At 31.9% G+C, this 13394-nt stretch overlaps 1 protein-coding gene across 6 annotated transcripts in view; it reads left to right on the forward strand.

Moving 5' to 3' along the window:
* Positions 1-13394, forward strand: part of ATP8A1 (ATPase phospholipid transporting 8A1) — a 290003-nt gene that overhangs the window by 232540 nt on the left and 44069 nt on the right. For all 6 annotated transcript variants that reach the window (XM_074229523.1, XM_074229525.1, XM_074229524.1 and 3 more), the window contains 3 exons: positions 1667-1745; positions 5915-5976; positions 7064-7120. In XM_074229523.1, coding sequence (XP_074085624.1) covers positions 1667-1745; positions 5915-5976; positions 7064-7120 — 198 coding nt within the window. The remainder of the gene's footprint in view (positions 1-1666; positions 1746-5914; positions 5977-7063; positions 7121-13394) is intronic.

Genomic DNA, 13394 nt, shown 5'->3' on the forward strand with positions numbered 1-13394 from the left:
ACCTTTTTTTATAAATGTGCTTCATAAAGTTATTTAGCAATGTGATTATTTGCAAAACTTATATGAAATATAAAGAATAAAATGTATGAATATGGAATATAAGATGTAAAAACTGAGTTGGCTTGATTAATTCATATATGTGTATTTGTTTAAGTACTAGGAAGGATCTAGGAATTTAATAGCAGATAATTGAAGTTTAGGAAGCTTGTGGAAAAATTCTTATTACCTTTTCTTCGAAAAAAATAACTTTGATATTTGTAAATACCAAAAAAAGGCAAATCAACTAAAATCATTTATACTGCTGACACATCTATTTAAATAGCAAATATGTTTGCTTTTTCGTTTTAGATCTCTTACCATTTTTTCTCATTTTATTTTGTAGAACATTAAATTTTCTATCAATTAAAGTGAAAATTCCATAGTTAAATTCCATCTATGTGTTTGAAAATTCAGAGACAAATGGTTACAAAATACATAGTTGTATAAACAGTAGTTGATGTGAGTCCTGAGTGTGGGAGCATTGTTGCCTTGAATGATGATGCATACGTTTGTTATGTTAAAAAGGGTCACAGGTTATGAGGTCATGACAGAGGTTAAAGGATTAGCATGTGACAATAAGTATCGGTCAGGAAAATGGAAAAGTAGAACTAATTTTTCTTGCACCCACCTGTGCTTTCTGTCAAATAAAACTTGTGGTAATGACATAGCGAGGAGAAGAGACAAAGGTTAATGAGTAACACAAGTTCAAATGTGTAATGTATTGGAGCGTAAATTGGATCATACAATCCAGTATAGTTGGGTAAGCTAACAAAGGATGTTGAGATCACAGTGGAAAATTTTGGGAGGCAGGCAACTTAATTTCTCTTGTTTGAACAGCTTAAAACTATTAATACATGCCACTTTTATACAACAAAAGTTACATTGCAAGTAGCACTTTTAAATGAGAAAAGTTAATTACCGTTCAGAAGGCTACAAGAGTTCCAAATCGTTTTTCTATAACTTTCTTTCACACATCCATTCCAAAGAAAGCACCACGGATAGTTTGTGATAGTGTTTAGAATGTAATTGCTTTAAGTAGGTTATTTGACTTTTATTAATGTTAATATCTATGACATGTAGTATTCCACTTAACATTTGACAGGTGTTAAGAAAAAATTTAGGCCTTTGAATAAAGTTGTACAACTTTATAGTCAACTTAATTTAGTTCAAATTTTATACTTTATTTTTTTTTTAAAAGAGCATTATATGTTTGTTATAGAAAACTTTACCTTTATCCTTGCATGGGAAGATTAACTGAATCCCAAAAGCACAAATGGTTCTCTTAGAAATATGAAAATAATTCCCATGTAAGAAATTTGGTCTGTTTTAATGTTAATTTTATTTTTCTTTATCAGACAAGTATTAAGCTTGGTATATTCTTTTGAGATTTTTCAAAAAAGGGAAAAAATTAAAAGTGAAACTGAATAAATACTTTTGGAAACATAAAAATAAATAAATGACCCATGAAGGGCTAAGAGGCAAAAAGTGTCTGTCAGTTCTATTAGTTCACAGTGGTGGCCTGACAGAAACACATTTTGTGAATCTAGCCCACAGATAAAAAGAAAGGTCAGAGTTCATAGAGCTAGTTTATCGCAAATGGTTCTCATGGATTTTTGTTTTCCCTTAGGTTTTCTGGGTTCATTGTTTAAATGGCCTCTTCCACTCAGTTATTCTGTTTTGGTTTCCACTAAAAGCCCTCCAGTATGGTAAGTAGAAGGGATATGAATGTTAAGAGATGCCTTTTTACTTTAAAAAAAATAACTCTATGTCAATATGTGTTAAAATTACACAGTATCTTATTTTGCTACATTTTTCTTGACCTAAAGTAATGTATATATCTTAAAATTGCATGTACATTAAATTTTATTATTATTCTTTTGACTTCAAAGAGGTTTTAATGTATGCACACGCTCAGCTTTTCATGTTTTTGAAACTTAAAGAGAGTTAAATGAATTTCACTTCTTTTAATTCAAAAGGTTTTTAATGCTGTGTCTGTATGATGTATGGTTGAATGCTTATTTGTGTTCCATTTGTTCATGTCTACAAGACTTTTGTGAGGCTCTAAACACTGAGAAAATGTATGCCATTGTTTTGTTACTGATGCATTAATATATGCTTTGAATAAGATTTCTTTAATTTGAAATTATTGGGTCATCCTTTGGTCTAAGACCTTTTGTTGTGTCTTTTTTTTTAAGAGCATGATTTTATTTTTCCTTTGTTGACAGAATTGTAGTACATTTCCTTCACCCATAAAAATGAATACACAGGCATTTCTGAATGGATTTCTTTAGGAATGAAATAGGTTATACTGGCATCTCTATGACTTTTTGTTAAGAATTTTGCAAGCGGTGATTATTATCAAAAGCCTCTGTTTATATTAAATGAATAAATATGCATATTATATACTTCAAAACCAGGGATTCAGAAATACTATATTAACATAAGCAACTCTTCATTATCTACTTTATAAATTACCTTTAGAACCTCATGATTAATCTGATCTATTTTGGGGTCTATCCCAAAATCACAAATAGAAGTTTGAGTCACTTTATACTGTATTTGCTCTTCCTCCTAATAGTATATCTTACATGCTTCTATGAAGGCATCAGTCACTGATGGTGGTTTGAAAATAGTTCTACCCACTTATGCCCCTTTATATCACTTTTAATATTTGAAACTTAGGTATATCAAGTTACCAAGTGAGGAAGATGAAAAAATCTTTTTGTCTATGGTTTCCTGCCTCCTACTCAAGTTTGTTATATAATAGTTTTTCAATAGTCACTCAGCCCTGTTCTCTTCTCAGTACCTTCCTATGTGTCTTATTTAGCGAACTTTGCTTTTTCCTTCTGACCTGAAAATAGGGGGTAGGAAACAGGAAAGTAACATAGATAATGAAAAAATTCAAGTGATATTCACATCTGAATTTATTTTTCCTCCTCGATTCCATCTAATCTGGATGTTGTACAAAATTGTATGCCTCCTATGCAGAGGATTCAGTTAGAAGGGATGATTAGGCAACCAATAAATGGTTAATATTGTCCTGTCATCTATGCTTTCCTTAAAATCCATACTGTCATCTTTTTAATGAGTGAAAATAGAACACAAGTAAAGTGTTGCTAAATGATAAGAATGTATTCAGAGTTGAAAAGATGAATAAAGTAGCTATCTTATTATGATCCCAAAGGCAAAAAGAAATCTATTTTAAGGTACCTCACCTCTGATGAATTCTTACAAATATAATACTATGAAGGTAAAAATGCAGGTAGGAAGACATGATGCATTCTATTCTGAAGATGAAGCAGCAGAAAAGTTCTCTAAAGGATTTAACAAGATTCTCCAAACCAAATGAACTTATAATTTGAGGTTGACAATGTCATTGAGAATGTCCTTGACGAAGGATAGAGTTGGTGGGAAATATAGGTGGGGATCAAAAAATGAAGAGACCAAAGAGTAAAAGCCTCTTACATTTAGAGCTTGGATATTTTCTTCCAGAAGATCATCAGAACTAACTTAACTCAGCATTTGATGAGAGATATTTACTAATTCAAAATAAAATTTTGATAATTCATAGCAAGTTTTTGCTAAATAACATCTTTATAACAATGCAAGGGATTCATAGAGAAAAGCAAAATAGCTGCATGTCCTTTTGGAGTTTACATTAAAGTTGTTCTTTTTCAAAAAATAAAAATCAGAAGCCATTTGGTGTGGCAGTGAATGAAAAATGAAAGCATCCTAAAAAATGAAACTTACAGGAAACAATTCAATATAGACAAAACAGTCATTTTGTTTTGGTTATAAAATTAATAAAATTGTTGGATGAATTGAAACAGTGTCAAGGAAAATACCAAACTGGAAGTACAGTGCACTTCTCTCTTTTCTCTCTAATCCTGAAAAGGAAGTTAAGTGGCCGAAGAGGAACAGTTCTGAGGAGGTGGTCATACTGATATAACCCAAAGATTTCTAAGGGGAACTCTGGTGTGGGGAAGGTATACCTCTACTACATACAACAGATCAATCAAGATGGTATCATTAACTCTTAGTTATGAAACATACTTAGTCATGAAACATACAAAATGCAAAAGTAAGAACAATCAAAATAGTGAATTTATAAACTTGGAGACTTAAATTCATAAACCTAGAGACTTACCAATGCAGTGTCAGTATATAAGAGCAGATTGAAACTTCTAAAAACCTAGTAAGGAGGCACGTGATAACTCATTTGCTAGGAACAAGTCATGCCTCTGAACTGAAGGTCTTAAGATTCCTTGGTCATCTTAAGGAATAAGAAATCATCTGCTTGACTAAATGACTTCTCCTCTAGATGCTCCAAGATGGACCTAGACTGGAGTCCAATATCAGGGTTCACTCCTTTTAGCAAAGGTAGTTCCCCTGTGCCTGGGATTTTTAAAGGTATACATTTCTATTCTCTTGAATGGGCTTTGAGGGGTTTGATCAGAATAGGCAAACCTCTGAGGAGCCCCTTCTCTCTGAGATACTAGGTGAAAACGAAGCATGAGACAGATAAGACTCTTCTTCCAGAGTCTCAGCTCATAACAGATTCAAAGCCTGGCTTCCTCCATTCAGCACAATGAAGGGAGACAGAGAAAAGTTAGGATCAATGTTCTTCTCTCAGCAAGGTCTCTGTATTTGAAGTGGCATAGCTCTGTTACAGGGCAAGAAGTGAAAATTCAAATTTCTGTGAAGCATGGAATCAAAAGATCTTACAAAATTATTCTATTCTTCCTAAAAGTTATGTGAATTTCCAAGGTATCAACTTCAAAGTTCTAGTTTCAAAATATTCCATAGTAATGATTCACATATGATAATAACTCCAAAAATGAGGTCCTAGCAAACAAGAAACTGACAATCTTTGACCTTAGTAAGTACTTTCTTTTTCTGAGAACTTGTTTTTTCCCAAATAACTTGTCATTTTTTGTCTCTTTCAATAAGCAAATTATCCAAATAAAAAAAGGTACCTTACAGAAGAAAGTGGTAAGATGAGGAAATACTTATAATTACCAAAATTTGAGTCTAACCTGATTATACAGGCTACCGAGAGTGAAAAATAACAAAATTATATATTTTGAGTCTTAGAGACATTTTCACCATTGAGAAACAATTAGTAAATTAAAGAAGCTAAAAGATCCCAGCAAGTACCCACTCCTCTCCTCTCCAAGAAGAGTGATATGACAGCCAAAAACACTTGAGAATTTAAGTTTATTCATAAAACTTTCTGGAGACTATAGGTGAATTTAGATCACTATATGCTCACAAAACATTAAATAGCATTTGAGAAAATAAACCCTTCAGAGACCTTAGAACAAGATCCCTAATCCCACAACCATAGCAATGCCCTCATCACTATTAGCCTGAACCATTATAGTAGCTTTCTTAACCTCCTGTTCATCCTTCATATCAATGCCCAGATAATGCATAGGAATTTCTGCCTGATCAGAAGTATGACCACTTTGATTTAATTAAATCCACTGAGTACTGATTGATCACTTATATTTGTTTTTTCATTGATGTACATGATTTAATAAGTCCATAATCATATAGCAATATATTCAAATTTGAAGATTGGTAATGGTGAATTAATTGATTAATTAGGCATTGTCCCATTCATCTAATTTATTATTTATCACGTGAATATCTGTCTGCCTCTTAATGAGTATAAGAAATATTTATTGTAAAATCCCTACGCATAATGACCATACCTTATCTAAAATTTCTTCCCAATTTATATCACTGTGTCTTCTTGCAAATAGTATACACTTAATAAATTTGTCTGCACAAATGATTTCAATATTCTTGTATTAGATGTATATGTTCTGAAGAATTAAAAATTGTTGGGGGGTATTTTATTTTCCTTCAGGTACTGTATTTGGAAATGGAAAAACTTCTGATTATCTGTTGTTGGGAAACATTGTTTACACTGTGAGTCTGAAATTTTTGTTCCTTTTTATAAATAAAGATATTTCCTCAGTTCTTAACCATGTGATTTTTATTTTTAAATGTATAAATTCGTGATTTTTAGTTAGGTCTTTAAGTCACTGAATTTTTTAAAAATAAGATTGTTTTAAGTTTTAATAAATTAAATGTTCTTTTAAACAGTGACAACCATTTTATTGTTCCTTATGATTTGTATAGTCCTTTAGCATTTTTATACCATTTGAATGATTACAAAGGATTTATTTACAACATAGTAAGGTGCTGGAGGAAAGAGAATGTTAAATATAGGGTCCCAAGAACCTGGGTTTGAATGTAGACTCTCCTGCTTACTGTTTTGGTGACCACAAGTGATCAACTTAGTCTCATCAGCCTAATTCAGCTACAGAACAGTCTCCCAATTTCCTTTCAATTCTAAAACTGTGATTCTCTAAAACTTTTTTTGATGAAAAGGTTTTACCAGTTTTGTCAAACTCATCTATGAGCCAGTTAAGGTTGAGAGAAGACTGGGATTTTCCCAAGGTCATAAGACTAGCAAAGGAATTGTTTGGGATTTGAATACAGATCTCTCAACTTCAGGTTCAATATATTTTTCCCTATAACAAATATAATGTAATAATATGAATTCTTTATTGTCTCTGAATTTTAGGCTTTAAAAAAAAAAACCTCTGCTTGTAGCTTTCCTAAAATCTTACTCTGATACCTGTGACCTAAAGGTGTACTTCCATAACTAAAATGATGCCAACAAACCCCTGGCAGGTGTTTTAACTAATGTGGCTTTGAGTCTGAGTCCAGACATATATTATATGATAGATCTTCTCTCTAAGAACAAAGCTAGATGAATTTGGAGATTTTGCTGTGATGCAATGAATTTGATCAAGTCACTTGAAAGACCTTTTGTTTCCCCATGTTGAGGGGTTGATTAATTGAATTCTAACATCCTATCTAACTTTAAATTTTAATTGATGAATAACAAGTGATTAGCTGTTTCTGTGATAAATAATAATGAACATTTTCAAAATTGAAAAAAGTCAAGGAAATAAAATGAAATAACCAATTTATCTTTTTGTTTTAGTTTGTAGTGATCACTGTGTGTTTGAAAGCTGGATTGGAAACATCATATTGGACTTTGGTAAGAATATTTTACATTAAGATGAAAAGCTGGGGCAGGTAGGTTGCTCAGTGGATAGAGCACCAGCCCTGGAGTCAGGAGGACCTGAGTGCTAATCTAGCCTCAGACACTTAATAATTATCTAGCTGTGAGACCTTGGGCAAGTCATTTTAACCCCATTGCCTTGCAAAAAACAAACAAAAAAGATGAAAAGCTGTGTTAATAGTTACCATTTTTTCTTTTTCATTTCTAATTATGTGATTTCCAAAACATAAAGTATTCTTATATAAAAGAATGAAGAGAAAAAATGGTTATAACATGTACTTGCGAAAATGTCTACATTGCCTAGCATAATTCACTCAACAAACATTTATTAACATGGACAATGTGCTAGTAAATAAGAAAGCTACCAAGTTTAAAATTAAGAACCAGATATTCCAAATAAGTGTATTTTCCAGATAATAGAGACTTATACAACCCATGACCCAGATTTTTAAAAAATATTACTCATTGGGGCGGCTAGGTGGCATAGTGGGTAAAGCACCGGCCTTGGAGTCAGGAGTACCTGGGTTCTAATCTGGTCTCAGACACTTAATAATTACCTAGCTGTGTGGCCTTGGGCAAGCCACTTAACCCCATTTGCCTTGCAAAAACCTAAAAAAAATTTACTCATTTGTTATAAAATATTATCTTAAAACATATACATCATTGCCTTTTTAAGCAGACTAAGTTCAAAAAGAATTTAAGCATGATATGGAACCTCAGAGATCAATTAGTCCAACCTATGCCCAGCAGAGATAGTTTTTGCTTATTGAGAATTTGCAGTTTTGCACTTGTCTATTACACATCTGTTACATCAAGTTATCTAAAATTTACTGACAAGAAATGCAATGTATTTATTATCTTGTTTCATTACTGTTTTTCTCAAATAACAAGGCATTGTTGAATAATAGGATATTAGATTTCTGAGAGGTGGTAGAAAGTTTACTTTTATAAAGATAATTAAAATTTTGCATAAGTAAGGACTAAATATTTAATCTATTATATATATACACAAAATGCCCATTTCAGCTATTATTGGTTATTTCTGTTCAACTTATACATATATGTAATGTTTCATTATCCTTAATATCTATAAAATTAATTTGAATCATTTAGTTCCAAGTAACTTTCTTTGTGATGCATTATTTTCCTATTTAACAGTTTTATGTAACAACTGTACTTTCAAATCAAATACTTCATTCAAATATTAGAATTTTTCTGTATGTCAATTAGATGCTTCTTCAGAAAATATTCTTGTTTGCTATTAAATATATTTCTTTCTTGTATTTCACTCCAGTTTTAGAAAGATTAAAGTGAACTTATGAAATTTAATACTAGCCTCATAGTATCTGGAAAGCATGGCACAGTGACTAGAGAGCCAGCCTTGGAGCTAAGAAGATCCAATTTTAAAATTTCATTTCTGACACATAGTGGTTATATGTGATCCCAAGCAAGTTGTTGAACTTTTTAGTATTCTGCAACTTGGTAAGACTATTTCCAGAAAAATAATGAATTGCACTAGAAAGCATTTCCTTATATCAATGAAATCAAAAGTTTAGTTCTTATCCTTAATTTTTAATTAAATAATTCCCTTCATTTATGAAAACTTCAAAATTATGTAAAAATCATCTCTTGCAGGATCACTTATCTGATGTGGTTTTTTTTAATATATCTATTTTAAAACATGTGATATGGATTAAATTGTTGAATAGCAGACCTATAATAATGAAGATAATTATGGCTAGGTGCCAACATCTGTTACAGAGATAATGAAATAGAGAAATTGTGCAAAGAATTCAACAGGATTGTTTAAAATAAGTGAATATAATTGGAGTTAAATGGAAATATAGTCATAGAAAAAAACGTTTTTTAAAAAAAGAATGCAACCAAGAGTTCAGGATCAAGAAACAGAAGATACCAAAGACCAGAAATGTCTACAGATAATACTATAGATTTTTTTCCCAGAAAAGTCAGAATATATATACTTGACAAGTTCTGAACATTACAAAAAAATGATATTAGCTATGTCTTAAGAGACAGGAAATGACTGGATACTGTGGTAAGGTTCATTTCCAAGCCATGTCATGTCTGTGTGCAGTCAAGCCAATCAAATTATTGGAGCAGGGTCAAACTCAGCATCCAATTAGAAATGGTTCAGAATATTGTCACAAAAGCTCTAAGTTGACCTATTTGTACAATTATTGATCTACATTTGCTCATGGAAAAGATATCAACACAAGCTTTCATTATTTCCTTAAAGTATTTAACTTATAGAAAGTAGTAATTATAGCAAGAAGGTCAAAAACCTTAGAAACCTCTTGCTCTGCAAATACTCATTTTCCATACTTACTAAGATTCTAGGTAGCCAAGAGCAATTTTGGTTTTTGCCACAAACTCATTTGCAAAATATAAGTAAGTATGTGGATAAGAGTTGTAATAATATGTTGTAATACAATTGAAAATTGAATTATTGCAAAATAGCAGAGTGGTAGAATGGGAAATTACTCCTGAGAAAACATAACATGAGACCAAACTAATCCAAAACATTACAAGAACATTTATAGATGAAACTGAGAGGAAAATAACAAGCCAAAAATGGAATACATCTATCAATGCATAAATTTCATCCCTAAAATTGCAATCGGTGGGGAGGCAGTACTAAAGAAGACAAAGACCAGGATGAGACACTAGACTTAAGAAAGTATATTGCTAGTTTTATAATCTCATTAATGTGTTTAGTCCTACATATGATTCCTATTGCAACTCACACAGGCTTTCTTTCTGTGCCATTTATCCACATCCTACCATCAATCTCCATAGGGAATCCCTTCAAAGTCCTGCAATTTTAGAATCTGTCTTTAACATCATATGAGTAACAAAACATCACACAAGCTACAATGCATCTATTACTACTGGTCATACTACCTGACTAACCCATCTACCTTTCGATCATTTACTTTTTGGATAATAACTTATGTGTGACATTTTTTGTACAGATCATTATTGGTAATGTGCCACAACCATTTATACCCTTCGTTTCCCTTTTATAAATTTTCTGTTTTGATTCTGCCGAGACTGGTTTCCTTTTTTTGTACCATAGAGAATCACTAAAGTACTATCACTAAAAATATAGGGTTTCATAGAAGAAACAAAACCAAAACAAAATGCCAGAATGACACAATTTTGAAAGTGTTATGGAATCAGTTTTAAGGTATCTGAAAGAAAAATTTCAAAAAGTCAAAGATATAATGAAATTTTCAAATAACTATTGACTCTCCTCTCTATAAATGTATGTTAGAATGATTCATAATGATGTTTAAAACAGAAGAAAAAATAGTTTTTGTAAATAGTTTTCTACAACAAATTACAGCTTTACATTCACATGATTGATTGATTAATTGATTGATTGAAAAGTTGGAGAATATAGGATCTCTCTATCTTTATTATTGAATTAGGAAATGAAAATGTTCCCCATGTATTTGCCAAGACTATATCAAATTACTCACCAATAAAATTACATAGGTGATTTTATTCAGTGGTTCTCTGGTTATTGCTATCTATGAGGAAGAACAGAGGGAAAGATTTGCTTCCAAAAGTAGTCACCACTTCTGTGGCCTGTCTTTACAGCCAAATGGAACAGTTCTCTATAGATTGTGATATCCTTCTGATGTTCCTGTTTAAAGATGACATCCTGACTACCTTCAACTTCAAAATATTTCAGAGCCTCATTAGTCAAAAATCAGTCAAAAGGAACCCATCTGGGAATCCACATTAAAAAAATCCAAGTAGTTAAAGAATTTCTATTCTCCAGACAATGACACGCAATTGGATCAGCAGCCAATCAAGTCAGCATATTAATACACATATCATGGACAGGTATAGCATTTGCATAAGATATGAATCTTCAATACCTAGCTACATAGTCTGACACAATACTCACACATTAAACATGTACAAAAATGTATCTCATGACTTATTTCATATTGATTCTTTTGGACTCATGGTATATCATTGCATTGACCTGAGTTATAAAATCTTTCAAGATTAATTTTATTTATACTATAACCACTGTATAAATCTTTCTCTGGTTTTGCTCACCTCACTGTATCAGTCATAGCTGTCTTTCCTAGTTCCCTTTGAAATATTGTCTATTACATCATTTCTTAAGGTATGATAATGTTCCATTATATTTATATGACACATTTGGTTTAACCCTTCCCCAAAAGGTTGATGTCCTTTTAGTTTCCAATGTTTAAGTACCACATCAAAAATGTTGTCATTTATGTTTTTAGACATTTAGATCCTTTTCTTCTTACTTGATTTCATTGGCATATAAGCCTATTAGTTGTGTAGCTGGGTCAAAGGATTTAGAAAGTTTGTTAAGTTTTGGATTGTTGTTATTATTTTTGTTCAATCATGTCCAACTCTTTGTGACCCTATGAACCATACTGTTCAATGGGGTTTTCCTGCCAAAGATACTGGAATGGTTTGCCATTTCCTTCTCTAGTAGATTAAGGCAAACAGAGATTAAGTGACTTATCCACAGCAAGTAAATGTCTTAAGGCTGAATTTAAATTCAGTATTCTATTCAATGAGTCACATAGCTGCCTCCAACTTATGCTAATTTTCTGAGAATAGTGTCAAATGATTTCCCATTATATCAGGACCAATTCACAGATTTACTAAAGGTGCCCTAATGTACTTGTTTTCCCTCAGTCCCTACTACATCTGTGATTTTGTACTTTCTGTCAGCCTGATAGGAAAAACCACAAAACTTACTTTAATGTCCATTTCTATAATTATTAGTAATTTAGAGCATTTTAACATAATTATTGATAACTTGGATTTCTTCTTTTTGAAACTTGCATGTTCATGTCCTTTTAACCATTTCATTGTTGGAGATTACTCTTATTCTTACAAATTGAATCAAAAGATTATCTTCTGAGAATTCATGGAGATCAGAACATGGACAAGGTTGATGAGATGACATGGGCAGGTTGTTATTTGTATAGTGGAAAGGAATATCTCCATCTCTAAAGTCAAAGATCCTTTGAAGTATTTGAAATAATCATTCTTTTGAATTTTATGAAAATTAAAACTTTCAAATGGGTTCCCCAGCAACATTAAAGTCTCATGCCTTTCTGACACAGATGGGAAGTTACATTTTGCTTTTCATAATTGATGTTCGTTTTTTTTCCTTTGAGTAGTTTTTCAAGTTCCAGTAACTTGAAAATGATTATTTAAAAAAAAGAAAAAGATTTTTTCAAGTCAGCCAGTGACAGAATAGTAAGCATTCAGTTTCCTAAAGATGTCTGGAGCAGTCATTCCCAATTTCTAAAAGCATAACTCATTGCTAAGAATTTTGAGGGTTTTATTGAGGAAGAGGCTTTTTTTCTAGTTGCAGCAATGTTTATGTGTGCTTTTCATATCTAATTCATGAGATTATTTTCTAAAATTAGAAAATTTTTATTTTTGTTTAACATTCTAAAAGAAAATTTCCATAAAACAGTATTTCTACAATAGATGTTATGCATATAATCTATTATAGAATTCTGTGTTTGAAGTTATAGTGAAATTCAGAAATAAAAATCAAAACAACTCTGAGGTTTCACATCCAACAAATTGCCAAAGATGACAAAAGATGAAAATGTTTGATGCTGAAGAGTTTTCATGAGTCAATTCAAATCATATTAATAAGCATATTTGGTTGTTGTGGTTGTAGTTAAGTTATTTCAATCAGGTCTATAACTCTTTTTGACCCTCTTTGGAGTTTTCTTGGCAAAGATAATGGAAAGATTTGCCACATCTTTCTCTAGTTCATTTTTTGGTTGAGAAAACTGAGACAAATAGGTGGTGGTTAAATGGCCAGTGTCAAGCAACTAGTAAATGTCTGAGGACAGATTTGAATTTAGGAAGAGTCTTCCTGACTTCAGGTTCAGCTCTCTACTCATTGTGCTACAAGGACACTGTCTTAAGAAGTAGGTTTACATGTAGAAATGAAAAGAAATAAAGGGTCTTGCTTTCAAGAAACTCAGATTCTAATGGAAGATGACGATACATAAAAGAAAAAGAGGAGGGGGAGGTGGTACCAGCAGGAGCTTGGAGAGGGGAATAATGGGAAAAGTCCAGCAGGTCAGGAATGGAGTCTGCAAAGGATTAAGGGCATGGCTGCCCTGGGCACTTTCCTTTAAATAGTAGTTCTGAGAAGAACCAATCAGTCAAGCCTAAGTTATCTTTCACATTCATATGGCTG

This window comes from Macrotis lagotis, chromosome 3 (genome assembly GCF_037893015.1).
Source record: "Macrotis lagotis isolate mMagLag1 chromosome 3, bilby.v1.9.chrom.fasta, whole genome shotgun sequence".
Classification (NCBI taxonomy): Eukaryota; Metazoa; Chordata; class Mammalia; order Peramelemorphia; family Peramelidae; genus Macrotis; species Macrotis lagotis.